The sequence below is a fragment of the Artibeus jamaicensis genome, unplaced genomic scaffold, assembly GCF_021234435.1.
Source record: "Artibeus jamaicensis isolate MK-2021 breed Jamaican fruit bat unplaced genomic scaffold, CSHL_Jam_final scaffold_833, whole genome shotgun sequence".
NCBI classification, from domain to species: Eukaryota; Metazoa; Chordata; class Mammalia; order Chiroptera; family Phyllostomidae; genus Artibeus; species Artibeus jamaicensis.
In genome coordinates this window covers 14,785,377-14,811,305 of record NW_026522056.1, presented here as the reverse complement: position 1 = coordinate 14,811,305, position 25,929 = coordinate 14,785,377, and the positions used below count along the sequence as shown (strand labels likewise).

At 36.8% G+C, this 25,929-nt stretch overlaps 1 protein-coding gene across 1 annotated transcript in view; it reads left to right on the top strand.

Annotated features, from left to right (window-relative positions):
- The window catches only part of TNKS (tankyrase), a 172,572-nt gene that overhangs the window by 92,332 nt on the left and 54,311 nt on the right, over positions 1 to 25,929 (top strand). Inside the window, exons 4-8 of the mRNA XM_037128794.2 lie at positions 2,272 to 2,308; positions 3,076 to 3,151; positions 23,173 to 23,267; positions 24,765 to 24,831; positions 25,133 to 25,319. Of these exons, the coding sequence (XP_036984689.2) occupies positions 2,272 to 2,308; positions 3,076 to 3,151; positions 23,173 to 23,267; positions 24,765 to 24,831; positions 25,133 to 25,319 (462 nt within the window). The remainder of the gene's footprint in view (positions 1 to 2,271; positions 2,309 to 3,075; positions 3,152 to 23,172; positions 23,268 to 24,764; positions 24,832 to 25,132; positions 25,320 to 25,929) is intronic.

The window sequence follows — 25,929 nt, the reverse complement described above, 5'->3', positions numbered from 1 at the left end:
TGTCAGAGTTCATTGTCTCACTCTACCTGCATCCTCTTTGCCTTGGGCCACGTTCCTTCCCAACAGAAGTTCAGTGGAGTGGAGCGTGGAAATAGTTTACATAATCTCAAAACTCACAGATTTTTCAGTATATTTTATACTCCCCTGTTAAATATTTTTGAAAATTTTTGAAATGTTTTCATTGTTTTTGAAATAATGTTCAGATTTCCGAGAGGACCATCTCATTCTCTGCCTTGTTCTTACCCATTCCCCCCACAAGTGCCATTTGTTTTAGGATTACAGGGCTACCGTTTTCCTTCGAATTTTTCTTACTTTGGTTGCTTCCTTCTCCCCTGTCCTTCTTCACCCGAGGATCACTTGTTTTTCCCTCAGAACTCTGCCCAAGTTTCCCCTCTTCCGTCACGGAAGGCTTCCTTGAACTATAATTACCTGTCTTTTATTATTCCCATTTAAACTAGCCTTTTAGCTCTTTATAGCATTTTATTAGATTTTCTTTATACTCTGCTGTAATCTTTTGTTTACTTGTCTACCTCACTTCATAGACAAATGGTCCTTGAGTTCAGAGACGATAGTGTCTGTTTTGGTTTTGAATCAAGCATATAGGCCTTTCAAAGAAATGTTCATTGACTGACAGAAAGAATAACTTTTATAGATAATTCATAATTTGACTGACTTTGCTCTTGATAGTTAAGATATTTGAGGATATGGGTTATGCCATTTTCCTCAAAGGAGCTTTTTAAATTGACTCACTAACTGCCATATTGCCAACTAAAATGTTGAATAAAGATAGGTTTTTGGCTTTGAGAAGCCAGGAACTTTATTGTAAAGGGGCATAATAGTATAAATCTTAAACTGTCAGTCAATCAAAGAATCAGGAACAATGTATGGGAATGAGGAAGACCTGTGATCACACACGCGTTCTGACTCACCTGAGCATGCTTGCAGCCCGTGGCGTTCGTGGCGCAGTTTCCTTGGGGAAGAACAGATATTGAGAAACTTCTTCCTTATTGGAAAATAACTCCTTCTAGTTTTCAGATTTTTAACATAATCTTTGAGAAGCAAGACATAGGGGATAGAACTTAAACGTGCACTTGCTGGCCCTGAGCTGTCTTTATAGTACCTGCATCAGTATTCTGTCTTGTGTAACAAAACAGGAACAAAATGCCAAGAAGTCTGTGTCTACAAGGAAGATTTTAAAAAATAACTTAAGCTTATTTCTTAACAGCATTAAAATAAAATTATTTCATTAATAGTATAGCCAACTGAGTCAGTGTATTATAGCTGAATCATAGCCATGGCTATTCTTTTTATCTTTGAATGAACAAATACTATAGTATTAAAATTCCTGGTTCTCCAATTAAGCTTTCAAAAGAATCTTGTTTGTTAGATCTTGACTACTCGAGGAAGTTTGTATTGAAGGTCTTAAATTATATACCTCCGTTCAGTGTGTGATACATTAAAAAATAGAATAAAGAGAAAATATTTACATCACATTAGTTGGATATCTGCTCATTCTCAGAGATCCTAGCCTCCTTTTTAAAAATATCTTTAAGATTTGTTTGTTAAAATTTGGTATTAAATTTGTATCGAGTGCACAGTTTACAGCATGTTAGAATATTACCGGCATTTAAGAATGTATTCACTGTTTTGGGTTTTGGAGCACTGCCTCCAAGAGGTTTATAGCATTTGGTACATTGTTCACGTATTGCTAGTCTACAGACCTATCCTAATCGAGGCAAAGGCTTCAAGGTTCTGATTTGTTTCCCCTACTGCTATAAAGCGCAGCAATGGTAATTAATGGGTTTTTTAAACTCTCCATGTCTTTACAAATAAAATTGAATTTTTTGAAGACAAGTAATTCATACCTTTAAAGAGCCACATTATTTTGCTTTTGTCTCAGAATGTATTATGCTTCACAAGTATACTGTGACAGGCTGAATAGAAAAGAGGGGGAGGGGACATTGTCTTCAGCTGGCATGCTGTTATCAGAGGGAATGTGTTTCTGGACACGAGATTTAGCATTCATTGGTTGTCTGAAGAAAGCTATTTCATCTGAGGATTGGACAAGAAGCTGCGTCAATTTGCTGCCCGTCTCCAAGGCACTGGTGATGCTGCCTTCACAAGCTGGCTAACGTCACGGCTCCATCACCCAGTGGGGTGTGGACTATCTTTTTCTGTTCTTCTCTATTTAATTCTCTATTTGCTGCCTACTGCATTTCTTAATCTGTCTTCTGCCAAATGCTAACAGCATGATATTTTGCAATCATCTAGGTGAATACAAGAAAGACGAACTCCTAGAAGCTGCTAGGTAAGTGATTCCATTCATTTTAAGTGAGTATAATGCATTTAAGGGAGAATAGGGGGAGGGCAGGTGGAGGACTATAAAAATTATAACATGTTATTGTCTTGCTTAGATTTTATGCAATAATGCAGATAAAACCCTATACTGAATCTTTGTGCACTTTATTTTACATAATTAGTGTATGAAATGAGATATTCTTTAGTATGGTGATGATTGTAATGTTAATTTTATTTGGAGCATATCTTAAGGCACCTGCAAAGCTCAGTTGCCTAGCTTTTCCAATGGTATTCTTGGAGTATTTAAATATCTATACTTTCATTTCACTTTAAATTTTTTTCTAATTTTCAAAAGCTTGAAGGAGAGGCATAAAGTAAATGTTAAAGTTCTCATCCATTTTCTTTTGTTCTTGCGTATTTATAATTTAATTGATTAGCTTTTTACAGCATTTTGTATGTATTTTTAACTCCTGTGTTTTAGATCACTTATCGAAATAAAGTTTGTTTGTAATTAGGGAGGTGACTTTATGCAGATAAATAAAACCAATAAAAATATAGAAAGCCACATTTGCTAAGCTGCACAACTATGATGATTAACCGAAATTAATTAGGGATATATTAATTGAATTGAATATAGCAAAAGAGATTCATTCAGAACCATATAAAAGAAATTGAAGGAAACCCATATTCTTTTCCACTTTAAAAATATATATATATCTATAAATACTCGTAAGAAGCTTTGTAATTTTAAGAGAAGTGACTTACACCTTTTCACAGGAGTGGTAATGAAGAAAAACTAATGGCTTTACTGACTCCTCTAAATGTGAATTGCCATGCAAGTGATGGACGAAAGGTAAGTGGCTTAAAATATTATTGTCCCCTTCCGTGATTTATTTTTGCCTTCCGGTTAAAATGTTTGAAGTTGGCATATATGTGTAAGCATACAGAACTGTATTTTTGCTGGCATCACTGTAAAATGAAATGCTGCTGTATCTGTTATTGGCAGTTGTGACATATTCATAGAGCTGGTAAAGCATGGGTCTTCAGCCTTTTCCCTTCAGATGTCAGACACTGGAAGTTGTCTGTTAAATGGAACTGCGGCTCTGTCGGTGATTGGAATTATAACAACATATATTATTTTCTGTGTGTGATCATGGGAATTGGAAATACCTGTTCATGCCCTGTTTGACCATCTTTGTTAGGATATATGCATTTTTGATTTCTTGTTTGACAGAGGAAGATTTATTTACTAGATACCAGTACTTTTTCCATTTAAAGCTGAGAAAATGTTGCTAATGATTTTTTAGATCTGTGTGACAGCCCCGCTTTTTTGTTTATTGTTTGTTACTGGCTAAGTTTTTATCATGGTATATTGAAGGAAATACATGAAAGCAGAGAGAAATACTGTGTTAATATACAGTTGTCATAAATGTAAGGTGGTGTATAAAATGTACAACTGGCATTTCATTATCTGCTTCGTATTCTTGCTGAATATAGACCGAAATACAGTCCTTTACAGCCTTTGGTAATTTACTGAGAAGTTTACCAGTGTTTTATTTACCTAATAGTTATTGGAAAAACAGAGCACTCTGTTGTAAATATAAAATCTCTTTTTAAATGGCAGTTAATTTTTTAATGTTAAAGGATTGCTTTTATATTTTAAAAACCTAAAATAAGATATTTTAAAAGTTACAATGCACATGTTGAGGGAGATCATCTTGTGTTTAATATTTAAAGAATTAATTTGCTTGAAATTATTTATATTGAAACTATGCTATGAAAAATATCAGGATGGCAGTGCCCCTTAGAAATAATAAATTATTTTGCCTTTAAAAGTTATTTTTCTGAGTAATAATTTTATAGATCAGAATTACACAGTTTTCCTTTACTGCTTCCACACTTTTTTCCATTCTAATGGATCCCATATAATTAATAGTGGCTAGGAACTGAATGCCTTAGATTACCCCTTATTGTGGGCGACTTGTGTATACAGCCTGCTGAGCGTTCAATCCCCCTGGGTGACATGAGGAGAGAATTCTCTTTTGTGTAAGGTTAAATTATATATATATATCAAGCTCTAAACTAGCAAAGATTTACTCAGTACTACTGAGAGCTTTTTGGAGATTTTTTAAAATCAGTTCTTCTTTTTCCTTCAATTGTGAGGTTGCTTTGAGGATTTTAACGTTCTTGAGTTACTTTAAACCTCCAGGTCTTGTTTGGACCCTCTCAGTAGATAGAGTGACTTTTAACACTGTACAGAAAAGAGCCTTTTTGTCAGTGGTAAGTGCAGCTATATCTTTAGACACAGCTCTTTAGAGCTCAGCACACTTCAGTTTTCCATAGCCATTTTAATTTTGCAGAGTCGATTTCCTGCCCAGCCCCATTCTCCCATCTGTAACCTTGTACCTTGACATCCCATCTGTAGCTCAGGAAATCATAACAGTTAAGGAGCGTGAGCAGTAATAATGAACAAGTTACTTCTCCCTGTCTCTCACCACTACACAGACGTAGAGAACTCGTTTGTTTTCCCTTCTTCTTGAAGGAGGGCACACTTCCTTCACTTCTTTTAGCTGGATCCAGTGTCTTTTTCATCCACATTCCTGGGGCTCCTTTCCTGTGTTATTTTTTGGCATCTACCACAGAGTTCCTGAATTAGAGTTGTTCATACATGACTTTTTCTTCCACTTTTCTGTTAGCTCTCAGTTGTATTTTGCATCAGACCAAGCCAGGCACTTGTTATGTAGCAGGAGCTTAAGATATGAACGTATTCCCTGCTACACAGTTTTATCCTCTGAGTGAAAAAACCATCCAGACTCTTTGCCATTTTGATAATTAACTCAGAAATGTGTGAATAGGGGATTTTATATTTTCTGTTATTACATTTTATTGCTAGTGTTATTTTAGTCATTTATTTTGAGTAAGTATACTATGAAGGGTGACACAGAGTTTAATGTATAGATCATTTAAAGAACAGATCTCAAATATTATTCTTCTGAAGGATTCGTACCATATAAACAAATGCAGTAATTTTTCTAAACGTACTCTTATTTTTTAAATGATCAATGTTATCAAATTAGGTAGAAAAATTAAACTTAAGCATTTATTAGGTTTTAGTGCTGTTTATACATATAACAAAAATCATTTAAAATTGTATATTGGTATGCAGAATGCAAGTAAAATTTTGTGATTAAAAGTGAATGACGTTTATGTGTAAATATTGTGCTTATTCATGACACAGAGCAATTCTTCTTAAATGTGTCAGTTGCAGTAAAGCCACAAAGCAGTAAATATTTTGGGTGCTAATGGAGATTGGGATGAGATTCCTTAGTTATGGCATAACCGCATTACCTTTTGTTTTCTCACTTTTGATGTCAAGAAAATGTGTAAGCAAACATATCTGCTAAATTACAAGTCTGATTTATATATTTAATATTTTTAAGCCATTTCCAGGTATTTATCTAGAATTAGGAAGTCAGCCTGAATATTAAGAGGATAAAGGCACTTTACATATGATTGAGTCAGGTATATAAAGCTTTACATGTTGAATTTGCATTTGAGAACACAGTGTAGAATCAAATACATTTTTAGAGGGTTTCTAAATGATTATATTAATGCTCACCCACGTCCTTGCCTGTCTCTGGTTTTACTATGATTCCTGGTTTGTAAATTAAAAGACCCATGGAAATGTCAGTTTTGTAATGCTGCTTTTAGAAAAGAATTGTTCCTTATACATTAACTCGTAGGTGGAGAATTTGTCTAGATATTTGTGGGGGCATTTAGACTGCTGCATTCCTTTTTATGTGCCGTGTGGGGTTGGGCAATGACTGCACATTTTGAATAGTCTCTTAATTCTGTATTGTGACTTGATAATTATCTAATTGGGTAATATGTGAATGGTTAATATTTTTATTTCCCACAGACATTTGTTTTTTTAACCTGTAGAATTCTCAAAATAGTGAAGTATCAATAAGGTTTTAAGTCATTTATATTTTTACATTATGCTTTTATTTACATGTAAATCAAAGTGGAACTTGACTAGTCTAGAAATTTCCAGTTGTTTTTTTCCCCCTAAAAAGCAAAGGCAAAACATTTTTTTGCAATAATTTGTTCTGAAGTTCTGCTTTTATGGAACTATGTACGTGTTTTAACGATGGTCACTTTAGAAGTATAAGGGCCTGGATACAACTTACTCTTCTTGTATCTCCTGCCCATGACGATTAGGTAAAACATTCCACAGTTGCTTTGAATGGCAGTGAAGTATAACCAGATCCTTAAAACAGATTGTTTTCTTTCTAGAGTTCTTTATTTCTGTATTTTCAAACTTAGATTTGTTGTCTTTTAATCTTCCTTCATAGTATTTTCTGTCAATATCAGATGTTTCATTAGCAGTTGTACAAATGTTCTGGCCTTGTTTGATATGTAAATTTAAGGTGGTGGTGGTCTCTTGTTTTTCAGTATTAATTTTCATATAGATACCTCCTTATAGTGAGTGAAAATATTTGAATACATCTCAAATTATTTTAATACTGAACCCTCTTCAGAGTTCATTTTGGTCCTTCTGTTAGTTCCCTTTCCTGGCTGCCTTTATCTCTTTCAAATGAATGTTCCAAATGTATCACCTCCTTAGAACAGTGAATAGGTTGAAGTTGGGCATTACCGTGCATACATAATCCTCAGTATGAGCACTGAGTGTCTCTGCAGTGCCTACTGCTGCTGCCACTGTATGTCACCAAATATGGAAAGTAATTAATATGTGGTTGGTAATTTACTTTTATAAAATATTCAGTGTAATTTATGGCGTTCCAGATTTTTTTCTGCTCCTTTCATTCATTTAACCAGCACTGAGTACTTTCCATGTGTAGTTTACTGTTTTAACTGTCATGGGAGATAAATATGTGTTTAGTGGTATTGGTTTACAAGGAGCTTAAACATTGTTAGAATGATTAAAACATTATCCATTACATTGAAGCTAACACACTAAACAAATGTATGGTTTCTTTTGCTGTGATTCAATTATAAAGTGTAGATTTAAGGTGAGATTTGTTTTTCTGTCCCTTTTATTTTCAAAGCCATGGCATTCCGACATGTAATCTCTTCTGTAAGAAACCACAGATTTGGAATCACAGGCAATTGGGAGAGCATGATTGAAATTCAGAAAGATTAACTGAAGGGCTTTTTAAAATGTCACATTTCTACTGTATAAATGTTTGCTTCCATAAAATAGTTAATAATGAATAAGATTCTGGAAACAGAGAAAAGCGAAGTGCTTTAAAAACTATTTTCAAATAGAGATCAATGAGAAATAAAGTAGAATTTAGTACCATCCCTTGAAGATATAAAAAATTGTGTGATGTAATTGAAAGAGCAAATAAGCTCTGAGGTCAGACAGATTGGATTCGATTCTCGACTCATTCATTTTCTAAGTGTGTGACTGTGGCTACACAGTTTTCAGTGTATTCATTCATATGGGAATAATCATCCCTTTCCACAAGGCATTTCGGAGGATTAAGTGAAATAATGTGATTAAAGTATACAGTTTGTAATAATCATCCCATTCCACAAGGCATTTGGGGTGATTACATGAAATGATGTGATTAATGTGTACAATTTGTAGCACATACTGGAACTTCAGTAAATTAGATTCCTACACCTTTGAAACATTTTTGAAGCTTTTGCACATATTTAGGATGGACACATACTGAAGACTGCAACATACCACACTTCCCCACTTAAATTGTCTTTATTATTCAGACTCAGTCCCAGGTGGTATTTGGTTAAAATGTAGGTTCCCAGGTAATCTACAAAGCATATAGTTGACTTAATTATTTTGGAGCTTGACCTTCGCCCCCTTACCACTTAACATCACATTTAATAAATTTGTTTAAATTAGCAGCTTATAAATTCAGAAATATGTTCTGAGCTATATATACTTGGCTGAAAATAATGCCACAGTATTCATTTGCATTCCATAAAGCACATCTATGAAGCACAAAGAACATTCAGAATTTGTGCAGTTTTTTGTATTTATATTTAAACTTTAGGGTTGTATACATTTGTCATAGTCTCATACAGTGTTCTTACTCAGCAGCTCCTGCAGTGTAAGTCTTCTCCGAATATCATATCCAACCAGCATTTTAATAATCCTTATATGGCAGGTTGTTACTTCAAAGGCCCCTTAATGAACTGTGCCTCTCATTATTTATGCCCTTGTAGTCCCACTACACAGAGTCTGAGCTAACCCCCTGACTGCTTTGATGAATAAAGTAAAGGAGAAGTGCTGCTTTGCCATTTCCAGGACTAGACCCTGAACTGGCCTGGCAGCTGCCAACTTCTTGCTTTTGAAATGCTCTCTCTTGGAACTTGGCAGCTATGCCATGAGGCAGCCCCAGCAGCCATGTGGACAGGTCCATGTGAAGAACTGAGGCCTCTAGCCAGAGACACACCTGCGCCCCCCATTCAGACACCCAGACATGGAACTCCCAGTCCAGCCTCCAGGTGACATAAGCCATCCTAGCGGCCAAGCAAACCCGCCATTTCTGGGATAGTTTGGTATCTAGTAATAAATGACTAAACTGCCCTGCTCTAAGGAAGTATAATTCAATCCATGCTTATTATCTTTTGGGCAAGAAAGATAGCATCATTTCATTACTTAGGTGGATTACTAAAAATGGTTCTCTTATATCATAGCTCCTTGGAAGAAGAATGAAGATTTTTAAATAAATCCCCAAATATTATTTCTTTAGATATATTGAATTTGTATCTTAGAATTTAAGATTTTTCCCCTCAGAATACATAAAACAATTTCATGTGCATCTTTTGGGATTATGGTATTGTGAGAAAAAGCAGGAACTTGAAACTAGAACACCAGATTTTGAAGTTAACATTGTTACTAGGTATGTGATGAAGGCAAGTGTTTTATATCTGAGTTCTCAGTTCTTTTGCCTAAAAGATAAGGACTGGGCCACATCAGCTCTAAGATACTGTCAACGCTAACATTTTAAGATTGTGGTATCTTTTGTAATTTATTTTTTGTCAGTTAGTAGTAACTACCATAGTAGAGAATTGGATTATATGAGAACCTGTAGAGCCACATAAGTAAAAACTTCTGATATCTGGAATAGTTTATATAGAGCCTCCTCTTCAAAGAAAGTTTTAGCATTACCTGTGGGCACACGCCTGACTCCCTATGCTTTTTAGTGGCCTTTATCATCGTCCTCTATTCTTGCCAAATTTGGGTAGAAAAAAGGTCATACTGTTTTCTACTTTTCAACTGTCATGGATCATACTTTACATGTCACTTGGGGTTGTGAGAAGGTCGATATGCAGTAAGTCTGCATTAGGGAATTCTTCAAGTACTTTAGGTTTAATTATATATCTCATCAAATCACATCTTTAAAGTGTATCTTGCTGAGCAATGCATGTCTTACTGTAATGCAAAAATCCCTTAGAGCGAGTTTTTTGCCTACTTACGTCGGGATGTGTTGTGTAAAATCTTTATGCTTATTTGTATTCATTTTGTAACAAGGGATTAAAATGTCTTTTTATTTTTCATTAGGGAATCACTTCTTCTAAAACAGTCTCTATTTTGTCAAGCATGACATTTCTACTGGTGAGGGTAATTAGGATGCACACCAGTTGTGCTCACTTTGAGAAAAGAATTCTTAGTAGAAAGAGACCACAGTGTTAAAAAGTAGGTGGTAAATTTAGGAGTTCATTTTAGTTCTGCTTAGCCACCCTCCTCCAAACTTTGGTTTCTCCTATTCTCATATTCAAAGAACATGAGTTTTCTTGCAGTTTTAAGTTTGTAATTGAGGGGTGGAAAACAAGTAAGTACTACATCACTTTGCTTTGAGTGTGATTCATTATTAAAAATTGACTTAAAAGCCAAATAACCACAAAAAAAAAGAAAAGACACTCCTGAATATCCTTTTAAAATGGCAAGAATCAACATTTCAAAGGGCTTTTTCTGTAGGGGGTGGATTACAACTACAGCAGTGTCCACGTGGCCTCGTGGCAAGGGAATAGGGGATCAGGGAGAAACACGCAAAGTGGTGTCCGTGGTTCCTCAGTTAAGTGGGATGGTGGGCGGTGTCATTCACATATTTTTATGTATCAGTTATTATGTGATAAAGAGATTTTAAAATATCCCTATAACGATTATGGTCTCTTTGGTTTAACCTGTTCACTTAGTATCAGTTGACCATGGAATACCCTGTGAAAAGCTCTAAAATCCTTTTAGTAAAGGGTGAATCTTACTGTGTAACAAGGCATACTTAGGTATAAAGAGAAGCCTGCTGTCAGAAATTCTTCTGGTCTGATGAGAAGAATAAAAAAAGTGAAGAGTTAATTATGGATTTAAGAACTTTGAATCTGTAGCTTTGAATTAACATTATCAGAAACAGTTGTTTGGCCGTAATACAAAATCAGCATAAACTATTGATTTCTCAATTCATTGTGTTCAGGCTGCAGTACAACAGTTTGGATGGCTTAAGGAACAGAAATTTATTTCTCACAGTTCTGGAGGCTGGGAAATCTAAGATTAAGGTGGATTTCTGATGAGGGTCTCTGTTCTTGGCTTTTTGGGGGCGGGGTGCCCGCTTGCTGAGAGAGAAAGCCAGCTCTTGGGCGTGTCTTCCTTATGGGGGCCACTCCCTCATCATGAGGGGCACCCTAAAGTTCCTGTCTCCAAGTGTCATCACACGGAGGGTTAGGGCTTCCACTTACAAGTTTGGGGGAGAGCAACACAGATATTATAACAGTCAGTTATTTTTGTCACACTAGCTTTTTCTTCTTCATTTTTAAAAGAACTGTAATCGCTCAGGAAGCCTTATATTCTCATCTCCACACAAGCATATGCATTCATCCATGCACTTGTTCAATCAAATTAGAAGTATAAAAGGAAGTTTTCAGAAGCATCAAGAATTTTCATATATTCTATTTAAAAGAAGGCTGTTTTCTGTGACTAATAAAACATTTTGCTATACTAAGAATGGTATCAGTAGTAAAATTTTAAAAACACCATAAATACTTTGCATCATTTTTTGAAATGTGTATTTGGCCAAGTAAGTACATTTGGAAGCGAACTCCAAATATAAAATGTTTCATATATTGATTTTTCCTTTTGTAAAGATACTTTAGTTTTTTTAATAGTGACATCACAATATCCTACTCTGAATACCATAATAGCCATTAAATTAATCTTGGAGCCTCAGAGAGGGCTCTGTACCCCTGAGAATAGGGGGAGGGACCTGTGGGCAGGGCTCAGAACTAGAGATCTCTACACCTGTGCACCTTCGGCTGCTGAATTCAAGCATTCGAACTCAGAAACAACAAGGACTTTACCATTGAAGGAACTTTGAGGTGACAGCATATCTCAAAACTCCTAGAGCTCTTCATCCCATTAAAATCAGCTAAAAGAATGGATCATTCTCCTTCTGTATACAGTTAAAATGCCTGTCTAATGACCTAAGGTGGAGTGATTCTCTCATAAATAATCCTTAAATGCCAATCAGTGTAACTCATTCCCTGTTTCAAAAACAGGTTATTTGTTGAACAACAGTTAGGATCTTGGGTGTTTAGGTTTGAAAACCTTAGATTGTAAATATTAACTGTAAAAATAATTCACGTGAGGTTTGGGTAGTGTGAAAACTTCTTTCCTAAAAACTGTGAAACATCAGGTTACTATCAGACCGAGAAACCTGGTTTCCATAAAGCATGCCACCTGTTTCTCGTTAAACAATGCAGAATGATGTCGCACCTTCTGAGAGTGCTAACCGTTTTTTTCCATGCAAACCCTAAGAGAGGAGGCTAGAAATTCGTTTTCATGCATACATTTCCATTTTTCCGCTGATTCTGAGGCTAGAAAAAGAAACAAATTTCTGGCTGTTGAAGAATCCCCTTGGAGTTCCCACAACGATAATATTAAGTTAAAATTGAATTAAGTTGGCACTCAGAGTGTTATTCGTGCAAAGATTACCCTATGGATTTCCTGTTGTTCCTTGTTTGTTCATTTCCTTTCTCCTTTTCTCTTCCCAGTGCACACATGCACTTAAGATAAAGACAGTCCTTTATATTATCACTTTAAAAATAAATTCTTACTGGATAAAGCAGGTGAATTGTAGAAACTTAGTTCTCTAAGATACTTCATAAATTCAACACATTTTCAAATGCCATAGGTACCTTTCTAAAGAAGACTGTGTAAAATACCAATCATTAGTCTGCCTCTGGTCAGCAGTCTGCCTAGAATTCAGACTCATTTGGAGGAGGAGTTGAATGGTAGCTCCTCTGACCGTCCAGTGCAGCGTGGGAACCTTCACTGGGGTACTGGACAGTCAGGTGACTTTGTCATCTGCTCTGCTTGAAAACTCTCTTTTAAAATGAGGATCCACTGGTTTGCATCAAACCACATGTGAATTTAGTGTTAATTTAGGGTTTCATGCTTTCAGGAGGGATGTTGAGCAGTTAAAGGGTGACCGAGATGGTATTCAGGAAGTTATTCTGTAAAAGCAGTTGAGGCAACTATAGGGGTTGAGTTCAAGAAGAGGCCAAATGACTATCTATTAGAGACCCTTAGAAAAATCCTACACTGGGGAAGAGGCAGGTAAATTATCTTCTCTGATTTCAGTGTTTTATTCTTCTTCCTTGTCCTTCAGCACTTACTACTACTTTAGACGACTTCTGTTGTTAGAAGTTCTGCGTTTCTAGAGCGCTCATCCCATGGCTCGGTCACACCCTTATTTTGACAGGGTTTGATGTGCAGGGCGCTCTGTCGGAGTGCTGAAGTAGCCTGAGCTACCCAGGCGTTCCCTGCCCCTTCACCCCACTAGTTCACTTCTAAACATCCTCTCCCGGACCTCCGTACTCAGCCAAAGGACAGGAAAGGAGAGTGCAGGTTCTGAAGCCAGACCATCTGGATTGGATCTCTGACTCTGCTCTCCACTTGCTGGATTAATCCCCCTACCCCTCCCACTCCTCATTTGTTGTATGTGGAGATACTAATAGTTTCTAGTTCTGGTGGTAGTTGTGGAAAGTAAACAAGTTGATACATGTAATGTACTTTGAACAGTACTTGGTATGTAGGAGATACCCAGTACATTTTGCTATTGTTTTTAAAGATACTTTTTATTTTTAAAATGTTTTGGTATCTTCTGTTTCTTTTTAGCCTTAAGATAACTGTGAGGAAGCCAAGTACAGTTGTCACCCAGCTCCCCCATCACAGAGGTTGTGATTTAAGAGCATTAAAATGTCATAGACAGTTAAGTTGCTGGAGTAGTACCGTGTCTGTTAATGAACAGTCCTGACATGGTCCACTGAGATGAGCCGGTATCTAAGGTGAAGTGTGGTCTGCGCGAGGCCCAGTGTTTGGGAGGACAGGTGACCAGGAGGTCGGGACCAGAGGCAAAGGCTCATAATGGGAGGGGAAACTTTCCTAGAGGAGGATCTGGTAATGTGTAACCTGTAGAAAAGTCCCATTAAAGGAGACGTAGTTTGCAAGAAAATGTAAATAAAATATTTTTAAAATTTTATTTCTACTTTGGTTTATTCATTTTTATTCTGTAGATACAGTTTTTCTTTTTAATTTTCTTTGCAATAGCCTAAGAGTTGAGAAACTTCAAGGACACTGTTTAATATTCGTTATACTACTTAAAATATCCCTTCAAAAGACAGGCAGGGGTGGTGAGATATACTTATTTCCGTGGACTCATGCCCATATTGATTCTTTAGCTTTTAAATTATTTTGATTCCAATTTATATATCACTGTCTCAAAGGACTTCTTAATCATGTCTCTATGTCTAAAAGAAATTTAATAAGCGCTGATTATGTAGTTATTATATTTTACTAGGAATTTTCTGTTAATGGCTCATACAGTATTTTCTGTGTAGAAGGGAAACATCTATCTTAACCAAATAAATTTGAAAGAGATGTATTTTAAGATAGCCAGAACAGAGATGGAACAGTCTAGCCTAAATGTCCATTTATAGGCAATGGGTAAATAATTATGGTCCACTTATAAAATAGAAATACTGTAGGAAGAATTAGATAGACCCATATGTACTAACATATTAAGAGGAAAAAAGAAAAACAAATTGCAGAGAAATAACTATCCATTTGTTTGACAAAATAACAGCAAAAAGAACCGAGAAGAACACATTTATATACACACAAAAAAATATCTCAAATGAAACTGTGGACTATAAACTGATTACCTTCAAGAAAGAGGTTTGTTGGACTAGAGGGAGAAATAGAACATTTTACTTTATATTACTTTATAGAAAATATGTTACTTTTATAATTTAAAAGGGAATTCTGTTGGATGGAGAATGGTGAGTAAATGTGAAGTAATTGATATTGAGATCAGATAAAACAGAAAATATATAGAGTTTCATTTTTGAAACTAGATCTGGAAAAAAGCAAGTTTTTATATATCAAAAATAGTGGAAATAAGTATTGGAGTTATTAATTTATATAGTTGTGAAATGTTACAGTGTCTTGGATTTGCTTCAGAATACTTCAGTGGTGAAAATAAAAGATAAAAGTCATACCAGAAGCCAGTGCAACAAAGTCTTAATAATTACTAATTTAATGTATGTTGAATCTGGGTGATGAGTACATGAGTGTTCAAGTGCTGAAAAGATCACAGAGTTTTATCTTCTGGAGCCATCTTGTGATTGTAGCAGTAGAGCAAGAATCTGGAAGGAGAATCTGAACCACATGTTATATCACGGAGCTGGTGTGGCACTGAGGGAAACTGCAAGTGTGTGTTTTTAAGAAATGAGTTGTTGGATAGAAGGAGCACCTTTTGTGTATCTCTGAGGTGACTCCTCAGAGGAGTCAGGTCCTAATTTGATGAAGTAATAGTAAGTCTTACCGCATTCCGAACACGTGTGCACACAGACACACCCAACTTTCTGACCCGGGAGCTCTCCCCAAACCAAGACGCTGATTCAGCACGAAGTTTGGCTAGAGTAGGGTGACCGCCCGGGCCACTCTGTGTGGGTTTTCTAGGGCCAGGAAAGTCCTTGGCAGACCAGCGCGAGTGGTCACCCCAGTCTGAAAAATTCCAAAGGATTTGATCTGATTCCAACTGCATCTCCACCTTAAAGAAAACCAATCTACACCGTACATCATGCAGGTAGACAGCTTTTTCTGACGCCTCAACATCATGGCTTCACAGCTGTGTTTTGTTCTTTCCTGGGGAATGTGCCACACATCACTCAGGCCTGCACAGAAATGTAGTTGTAAACCCTCCCCATAAACTTAAAGTCAAATTCACCAAGCTGGATTATTCTCGTCTTTTGTCTTTTTTGGTAATATAAATCAGACGCTGACAATAACTTCCACTTTTTCAGTGCCCTACTTCTCATGATGTACTATGTTAAGCCCTTGAAACATAAAATTTAGATCCATTCTCCAGTCTCAATGACCTCACAGTGGTTTAGAAGAGACAGATACATGAATAAATAACTGTATTATTTTATGAGAAGTCTTAGTGAAAGATTACGAGATAGTTTTAGGACCAGTCTTTGGTAAATTTCTTATTTTGTTTTTATTGCAAAAATATTGTCCAAAGACAGAGCAAGAGGAAAAGATAATCATTTTGGAATATTGATATTTTGGAATCTCTTATAAAAGAAATACCCCAAATTTTGTACTTTATAAAAATAGAACAATAATAATAGTTTTTAAAATAAGATTTAATTTTTGTAATAATTTACGCTGCCTAGATGAAAAGTCACAGAGGCAGGGTATTCTGTCTCTACGGGAGCTGTCAATGTCAGAAGCTGTCGGCAGCACTGGAAGAGGGAGCTCTGTCCCTGTGCCCGGCAGTCATTTGAGAGAGAGCAGTGTGTGCTCTGTGTTAAAATGTAAATGCTAAAATTCCCTCTGGATTGAATATGCGATAATACACTTACATCGAGAAGTAGCTATTATTTCTTTCTTTCTCAGTGGAAAAAAAGATCTAGAAATTAAATTTTAGTATTCTAGACACATGATAATATGTAGGTCTTCCAAAGCTGATAGCTACATTTTGTATCCATAAGATTTTTTTATTTTACTTTTTAACCCTCGGGAATGTTTTATCCTCCATTGTTGTTCGGGTTTGTTAAGAAGTCATGTGAAATTAAATGTAAGTGGCAGAATATTTTGTTATTGGAAGATCTTTAACTTTTTGAGAAGGCATTTCACTTTTTTTACTCTTTTTAATTACTAAGCAAGTACATATTTCTGTACAAATAAAAATAAAATACCAAAGTATATACAGTAAAAAGTTGAAATCCTCCTTTCACCTCCCTCCTCTCTCCTGGCCCCCGTCTGCAGTGCTCTTGATGAAGGCCATGCCTGGTTTGGTGAGGAGGACAGGAGTCAGACAGAGGACCTGGGTTTGCATCCCGGCTCCGCCAGGTGCTGGCTGTGTGTCCTTGGGCACAAGCCTCAGTTTCTTCACCTGTAAAATGGAGGCACTGTAATAAGGGCTCGAGGGAGTATTGAATGAGATCAAAATTTATATCTCATGAAAAAAGCACTCAACAAAGCCATGCACCTCAGTTGGATTCCATTAAATTTGAATCTGAGGGTTTTCCAGAAGATACTTCACCTAGCACAGTCTAATTCCCAGTGGCTTCGGCTGATTAATAATTATGGAAGTTGAGCTGCGTCTAGTGAACCAAGAGAAGCAGAATAAAACGTGACATCAGGAAGTTGGAGAGAGTTTTTGTGGCCATCTACACAATTATAAAGACCAGCTTTTTCTTGGATTGGGGTGAAGAGCCATTGGAAGATTTTGAGCAAGGAATTTGTGTATCGACCACACTTCAGCAGAATCACTCTGCTGCCATGCTGTGTAGACTTCAAGAAGATTATGCTGGAAGCAGGGAGACCGAATTGAAGGCTCTTAACAACCAATCAGCTGAGGGGGAATGACGGCTTAGACCAGGGTGGTGACAACAGATGTGGTGAGAAGTGATTGGGCCCTACACATATTTAGAGATACAGCCAATAGAAATTCTGTCCGATGCAGGGAGCATAGTGTGTGATTTTGACCTGAGAAGCTAAAAGGATGGAGTTGTCGTTAACAGCAATAGGAAATTCTTTAGAGTAGATTTGGGGGGAATGCGAGGAGCTCAAGTTTTCGTCATGGTAAATATGAGATGTCTCCTGGATGTCCATCCCTATGGTGGTGTCAAGGAGGAAGTCTGATTATGAGAGACTGAAGTTCAGCAAAGAAGACTTGAGCTGGGGTTATAATTAAGTTGTCAGTGTATGAATATTATTTAAAGCCCCAAGACTGCGTGAGATCATCACAGGAATGAGTAGAATAATAAAAAGGTCCAAGGACACAGCTCTGGAGTACCCCAATATCAAGAAAACAGGAATAACCAGAAAGGAAGACTGAGGAGTGACCAGTGAGGTAAAAGTATGTAGGTGTGTCCTAGATACCATCTCAAGAGAGAAGAAGTGATCAGCTATGTCAAATAATGCTGATAGGTAAAGTAAGAGGAGAACTGATAAATGACCATTAAAAACATGTAAGTGTTTAAGATAGTTAATAAGGTAATAATAAGTAATAACTGTCCTTTGTTGGGCTTTTTCTATGTGATACTCTCTTAGGTGCCTTATATAGTCGTCTTTAATCCATAAAATAGCCTTTATGGTAGGAATTATAATTCTCATTTTACAGACATTAGAAGCCAAGTCTCAGAGACGTGAAGGAATTAGTCCAAAACCACATACCTTAAAATTTTGCGAAGCAAGAATGGAAACCCAAAGCTTAAAAGCCTTTACCCAGACTTGTATGCTGAAGTTGCACTCACAGTTTTGTATCAGGGTTGTCGGTTTTCACCATTTTAGCTATGGGCGTATGCATAGGATAACTTAAAGCTACCTTTAATGCCTTATGGTACCCTGCAAATCTGTATCACAGAAGACAAAGATATATATGCATGGTTTTTTTTTAAGTGGCCTGATTCCAAGAAGGTAACTGAATTATGGGGCTTCTCGAAGTAAAGATTCTTTTTTCATAAACATTCTACAATACGAAAATATTTTCTTAAGAGTAGAATAATATTTAGATAGATTTTTAGATAACAGTTTTTATATTTGCAATTGTTCCATACTTTATCGCTGTCCATATTTGACTTTTAAAACATTCCAAATCAACCCTGGCTGGTGTGGCTCGGTGGATTGAGCATGGGCCTGTGAATCAAAAGGTTACTGGTTCGAGTCCCCATCAGTGCATATTCCTGGGTTGCAGGCCAGGTCCCCAATAGGGGGCAGGCAAGAGGCAACCACACATTGATGTTTCTCTCCCTCTCTCTCTTCCTCCCTTCCCCTTTCTCTAAAAATAAATAAAACCTTTTTTTTATTGCCAATCAAAAACAAAATCTGTTTTAGGAATAAATCTGAGGTGTACAAACTGACAGTGTATAATGATGTCTTAATTCTTGTTAAGAATTAAGATGTTAAGATGTCTCAGTGATGTTGAATTCTTGTGTTTACTAGTTTACAATCACCACAAAATTGTCGAATAACATGTGTGAGTATTTTACAAATGGGCCTGCTTTATTTTTTCAAAACTGAAATTATGCTCTGTTAATTATCCTACCATTTAGAAAATTACTTTTATCATTGCTTTGCCACTTGGCAGTCGGGGTGTAAAGTTCTCACTATGTGGTAACCATTCATTAAATTTAGTCTGGGCCACATGATGTTAATTGCTTTGCATCAAAAGATATCATTTGGTATATGTAATGTTTAGTTATAAATTTTTTCTAGAGGAAAAACTTCTGGGCTCTTAGTAGCGTAAGCTTGTTTAAATCATCCTTTGTTTGCACTTCGTACTTTTTGCTTTTTTGCTTTATATCATTCCCTCAGATTTATTGCATGCATTTTACAGATTTTTTTATGTGCCTTCTAGTGATACTATTTAGTTTGCATAATTAGCATCCACATTAGAATGACTACTTGGAAAATCTCAGCCATATTGTTCTATATTTACTTTCCTTGTGAATTCATCCACTCCCATAGCTTGGCTGCCTCTGCTTAGATGCTGCTACCAAGTTTGCTAGCTGACACTGTTGTTAACTATCTGCTAGATTAGTTCTGCAGTCTTCCGTTATGTCTTTTTGTCCTTGGGTTTGCCCGACCCATCAAATTCTTTATCTATAAGTAACTAGAATGATCTTCCCAGAACTTCAGTCTTAAGTAATTTTCTGCCTTAAGTCCTAGGGAAGTTTCCCATAGTTCTTACCATCTCCCCCAATCTCATATTATTATATACTTGGCCACTGAAATTTTATTAGTTCCTCCATTATACCATGGCCACTGGGTATTAATCGATACTCCTCACAGTACCTGGAATAAAGTTTCTTACCATTTTGCCTCAGTGATTTGTGTTCATCTTCCGGTCTTTCCCCGGGAGGCAGATCTTCTGAGACTCTTCCACCCACTCCTTTGTACTGGCCTCTAGAATGGGGCCGGGGTGCATCTTCTAGCCTCTCATGGCATCCCGAACTTCCTGCAGTGTTCATCACATTTAATTATATCTGCTCTCTCGTTGACTCCTGAGAAATTAGACTTTTGTCCTGACTCACCTTTGTCCTGAATAAAACAATATTCTCTATGTATTTCATTTAGGGACTTTATGTTTTTTAAGGAGTAAGAAAACCCATAATGGCAAAGTACGGAGCCTTCTTTACCATGCTATCCCTAGCACTTAACATGGTGCCAGATGCGTGGCAGATGCTAACATTTTCAATGAATACCACTGATGAGCAGATTTGTGTTCAGCCAGGCACTCAGATTCAATAAACCCAAACCTCAGGTTCCTTCCCTCTGAGCTCTTTTCCTCTCCTCGCCCCTCCTTCCCCTTCCTTCCCCTTCCTTCCTCACTCCTGTTTCCTTCCTTCCTTTTCATTTGTCACTGACATTTCCAAACTAGAACTTCTGTATTCCTTACCTGTCAGTTATCAGATTCTATCAATTCTGCTTCCCAATAGTTTTTGACACTCCTCAACTCCATTTCCTCACAGATACTTTATTTCAGTCTCCCTGTCATGTTATACCTTGTCAGTTACAGAGCCTTCTGATTCATTTGTTACTTACATTTCAGCAGCTTAAAAACAAAATATAATACCATTTTAAAGCATTATAGTCTCAATGATTTTTTAAAATCCAGAAATTAGATATTTTTATGTCTTATCTTTCTAAGTCAATTGTGTATATATTCATTTATTTAGTAACTTTATTCATTTTCAAGAATAAAAATTATTATTGAATCAACTACATACAAATGTAATTTTTGAAAGATACTCGTATGAAACAGGAAAATCTTTTTGCACATCAGCAATGACGATGTCACTGTTTCCATATAACGTTAAATGTCAGCTGTGACTTTTACCAGAGCTCACTGACTTACCAGTTCTCTAAAGCCATCATTGTCTCTGGAGGAAGCTTCCCCGCTATAGTGTGAAGTGCAATTTAGTCCCGAAAATGGGCCAAGATGGAATAACAGGAGCTTGTTTTACTTTCCTTCCTGAAACAATAAAAAAAAAAGCTAGACAAAATATATGAAACAATGGTTTTCAGAAATTGAACGTTAGGCAGTACTTGGCAGTGATCCCTGGGAGACAGGAATACAATAAGCTGAGTTATGTGATTACTCGAGTTTTACTGCCTCGTCAACATTTCCAGGCCATAACTCTTAACTCGGGTTGGCAAAACCCAGAAGGAGCCCAGTGGTCTCCCCGATTTGAGAAGATGCATTTAGAAATGTAAGGAGACATGGGGCAAGAGTTAGCAGGGTGGAGGACCAGGGGAAGGAATGGTGCACGGAGAAGAGAGCGCTGGAGATCTGCTGGGGGGTCTCTACTGCCTTCAGCCGAGTACTGGGTTCCATGGGTGGGATGAACCAGCACCCAAAAAAGATTAAAGATAGCGATCCTAGCAACTCACATAGACTCTGGAATCACTTTTGTTGCCTTCAGCCAGAGTGGGCAAACCTCATCATTCACTAGATGTCATAGAGCACTCAGAAGGGTGATGCCTCACCGAAAAAGAGAAACCAGGCCTGCTTAACAAAGTTTAAAAGCAAGCTTTGAAAGCAACCTCATATATGTGTAATTGGAGACTCCCAAGGAGAGAATGGTGGAAGAGAGGGCAGAGAAAGTATTAGAAGAAATAATAAATGAAAGTTCTCCAAATTTGGTGAAAACTATAAAGGAAGATTCAACAACCTGAGGGGGGGTGGTTAAGAAAACTATACTACAGTACATCATCAAATTGCTTAAAGCCGGTAATAAAGAGTATATTATTAAAGCATCCAGAGGGAGAAAAACCACATGACTACATGTACAAAGGAACAGAGTTAAGCATGTTGGCAGATGTCTAGTCTGAAACAATGCAAGTCCGAAGATAAACCACATGGAAGGGGGAGAACAGTCCTTGAAAGTAACTCCACCCACCACGGAAGTATTATTTGCAGTAACGTTTGACATGTGTCTAAAAAGTAGACACTTGGATGGGCATGTTGTTTGATGATACAAAAATTTTAATCTATTTTTATATAGCATTTTATATTTTAAAAGTGCTTTTCTATGGGAGAAGACTTTATTTTCACTCATTTTTAAGATAGCTAGGATGGGTGATTTTATCTGTTTTACACATGAAGAAGCTAAAACACATAGGTAATATGATTTCTAGTTTCATAAGACCTAGGAATATAATCAGGTTTCTTGACTTCCTATTCAGTATTCTTGTTCTGAGGTCTCCTCGTTATTAGCTGCGTTTTGCTCAAATAATATTTTTTAAACTTTACAGGCAATCAGAACATATAAAATGTGTGAAGTGCTATGAATGCAGTAATAGGTAATACATATTTAGTAATTCTTTGGTATCTTGACATTTGGAGTAGTATGTAAGGGAAAAGAAATTGAAAACCTTATTAAATCTCAAGGCCCAAATAGAAAACAGGAAAAATTAGAGAATATACAAGTATATTAGACCCTGTGTGAAAAGATATTACAGTATTTAAACCAAGGGAATGAGCAAAAGTGGAAAAATGGCTGTGGTTACAGAGAAACTTTTAATTAAATGATGTTATTTCTGATTTTTAAAAAGTTGAGTTTATTTCCATTACTATATTGAATTTCAACAAAGACCCTGTCAGTAATTTGGTTCAAATTAAAATGTGGCAGGAATTAGTTGGGAAGAAACTTTCTTTTCTTCTTGTATTAATACTGCATGTGTAGTATATAAAATAATAAAAGAATGAAATATTACCTTGGCATTTTCATTGCATGCAATGTAGCAAATTGGTGTTGACCCATTGCTCGCAGCTGCGTGGGACGAATATGGTCCGCTGTCCCTTTTGTTTCCACTAAAGTTTCTTCCAATAGTTTCCAAGGGAGGCTTTTCAACCTTTCCTATTTAAGAGGAATTTTGAGTACGTCTTTATTGTAGGAATGGGATTGAAGAGTTAGAACTTGAAAGGGGGACAGGATTTAAACAGGCCAAGGAAGAACGTTTCCGGTTATGAGCGGTGGGAGCGCTGGCATATCTCTCAGGACAGGGAGGGGCTTTGGCCGGAGGGAGTCAGAAACCACACTGAGAAGGCAGGCAGGCCTCCATCACCAGAGGCCTTCACTGACAAGTGAGAAGCAGGTGGGTGGCGCTGAAACTAGCATTTGCTCTTGAACCTGAGTGAATTGTCTCTCATCCAGGTAGGAAATACAAAGTTTGGCACTTCAGCCCAGTACTTTTGTGTCTGTGTGTGTTAACATTCATTGGTTTAAATGAATCTAAACAAATCTAGATTAAATGACAAAGCAAGATTTACGTACCTGAGGAAGTGAATGTGGGTTTCTCGTGTTTTCTAGTCCACTCCTTTGCATCTAGCAGCGGGCTACAACCGAGTTCGAATAGTCCAGCTGCTTCTCCAGCACGGGGCTGATGTCCATGCGAAAGACAAAGGGTAGGTGTGTTCATTATTCCCTTTAATGGTTTCGCTCGTGGGTTGTGATGCTTTGTTTTCAACATCTGATGTGCCCGAGTTGCTGAGCCCTAGGCAAAGAGGGTCTTATGGCCCATTTTTTACAGCTTGGGTTGCATTTTAAGAATGTTTGCAAAGAATGTTTGCAACTTTGATTTGATTTGATTTTCATGTACTACTTACTAAGGCTGCTTCTCATTATAGTTTCCTTAATTAGTTTAATTTTATTGCAATTCTAATATTTGAAGTTAAAATTTGTTTCTCAATTGCCATTATTATTTTTCAACTCAAGGTGCATATTAGAAAGACATATAAAGCAAATTTTAAATTCTGATTATCTTCTAATATAGTTATCATATTCATCTGGCATGAAAGGATCATCTCTTATTAATAAACCAAAATCCTAAGTATGCAGTATTCTAATTTGGCTTTTTCCCAATGGAATCTTGGATATCTGACCTGGGAAAACCTAAAAGTTCCTTATGAAGGCTGACGGGAGTGGGCGAGGGGGCATCAAAGAAAGCAGTGATGCCATTTACTGTGCGAGAAGGTGTATTTTGGAAAACTCTGTACCACTTTCCTGTCTAGTCTCCAGAGATATAGGAATCAAGTCTGCTGTCCTATATGATGGGCTAACATTTCTCATTATTCCACTTTAAGATGAAAAAGATCATTTGACCTTACTACCCAACTAAAGTAGATTTGTAATACATACACTCTTGGAATTGGCAGCATAAAAAGGAGAAGCCCCGGAGGAGGGTTTTCTTTCACTTTGCCCCTTTCTATGTCAGGAAACATGTAAACGAAGAAAGAACTCAGCACTTGAGAGAGTTTTCAGAGGGGAACCCCTCCCCCTCAGACCTTCTCCTTTCCGTGCCCTGTTTCTCTCTTGCCCGCGCCAGGTTTTAGGCCATGCGTGAGTGGCGTCCCAACAGAATAGGGCTACAAACGCCGGGTGCTCTCGTACATCTGTTTCCTTGCGTATGTCTGAAACAGATGGGTGCACAATAGGTGAGGCATCAGGGGAAATACAGCACAGGGGGGCCTCTGACTGGTAGAGTGATACTTTGAAATGCAAGTTCGAGTAGTTTGGACTTTTTCTTCTTATGCTGGAAATTACTTTGAAAGTCAAACAGAATGGTCGGAATATTTCAGTTCTCTACCCATTAACATTTATTTACTGTAAATACTTTATATTTAAAGCATGCAATTGTCAATTAGCATATGTTCTTCGTTTGCCTAAATGCTTTTCTAATCGGTGTTTTTATCAATACTTAAGGATTATAGACACAAAATACAAAATAAATGCAAAAGGTTAAACAGTAACTGTGTTTTGTATCATCTAGTTAAATACTTTAAAATATCTTTAATATAATTATATTGGGATTGGTTAGATTTTTGTTTCTTAGCACTTCTTGGATAAATGACTATAATAAGTTGTTTAATTTCAGTATTTTCATTTGCCTTTTTTTCACTTAGTGGACTTGTGCCTCTTCATAATGCATGTTCATACGGACATTACGAAGTCACAGAACTGCTACTAAAGGTAAAATAAATTTAAAATATTGAATTTTATTTGCTGCTTTTAAACTTGTCATGAGTTTTTTTCATGTGTTTTTACTGAATAAGATTTTTAAGAGAATAAAACAATTTTTAAAAATATTACCATTGCTTAAAATTTTAAAACATTCAACTTACTTTAAACTATTTTTAAAAGCTATAATTAAAATATTCATTGACATTTGAAAGAGTTGTTATCTGACATTTACAGTGAAATAAATGTCTTCTAAGTTTTATTTGATCCAGCGAAATGATTACTGACCTAAAACTTTTTATTCTCAACTCAGCATGGAGCCTGTGTCAATGCTATGGATCTCTGGCAGTTCACTCCGCTCCATGAGGCTGCTTCCAAGAATCGTGTGGAAGTCTGCTCTTTGTTACTCAGCCATGGCGCTGATCCCACTTTAGTCAATTGCCATGGGAAGAGCGCTGTGGACATGGCTCCAACTCCTGAGCTCCGGGAGAGATTGACTTGTATGTATTTATATTCTGAAATTACCGTTGTTTGTTGCAAATTAGAGTATCTCATTTTTGTTTAGTTATTAGGGCTGGTGTTTTATCTGACTTGGATGATATCTTCCATTCTGACACGTACACTACTTTAAAATCCTCATTTCTGATCATATACTTTTCTTCATGATTCCACAAGAAACTTATATTCATATTATTTATTATTCAAACCTATTCTAATTCACGAGGTAAGACTCCCCCCACCACCGCCTTTTTTAAGGCTGAGGATGAGTCAGTCACTAACCATTTATTGATACCTACTATGTGCTATACAATGGAAATACAGCAGCATAAAACCAGAAGAAGATCTCGGCGCTCACAGAGCTCATATTCCTGTGCTGTGGTTGGGGTAGGTGACAGCTAACGTTACCCAGCACTCGCCGCTGCCCAGCCCTGCAGTGCTGTGCGGCCACGCTTTGTTTCTTGAGTGTGCTAGACCCCAAGTAAAATCTTGTCCGCATTTACGTGGAGATAAATTTTAGGTTAGGGGGAGGTAATCTAAAATACTAATACATGTTATATGTATATATATTATATGTACTAGTACTTTATAATATGTATATATATTATATAT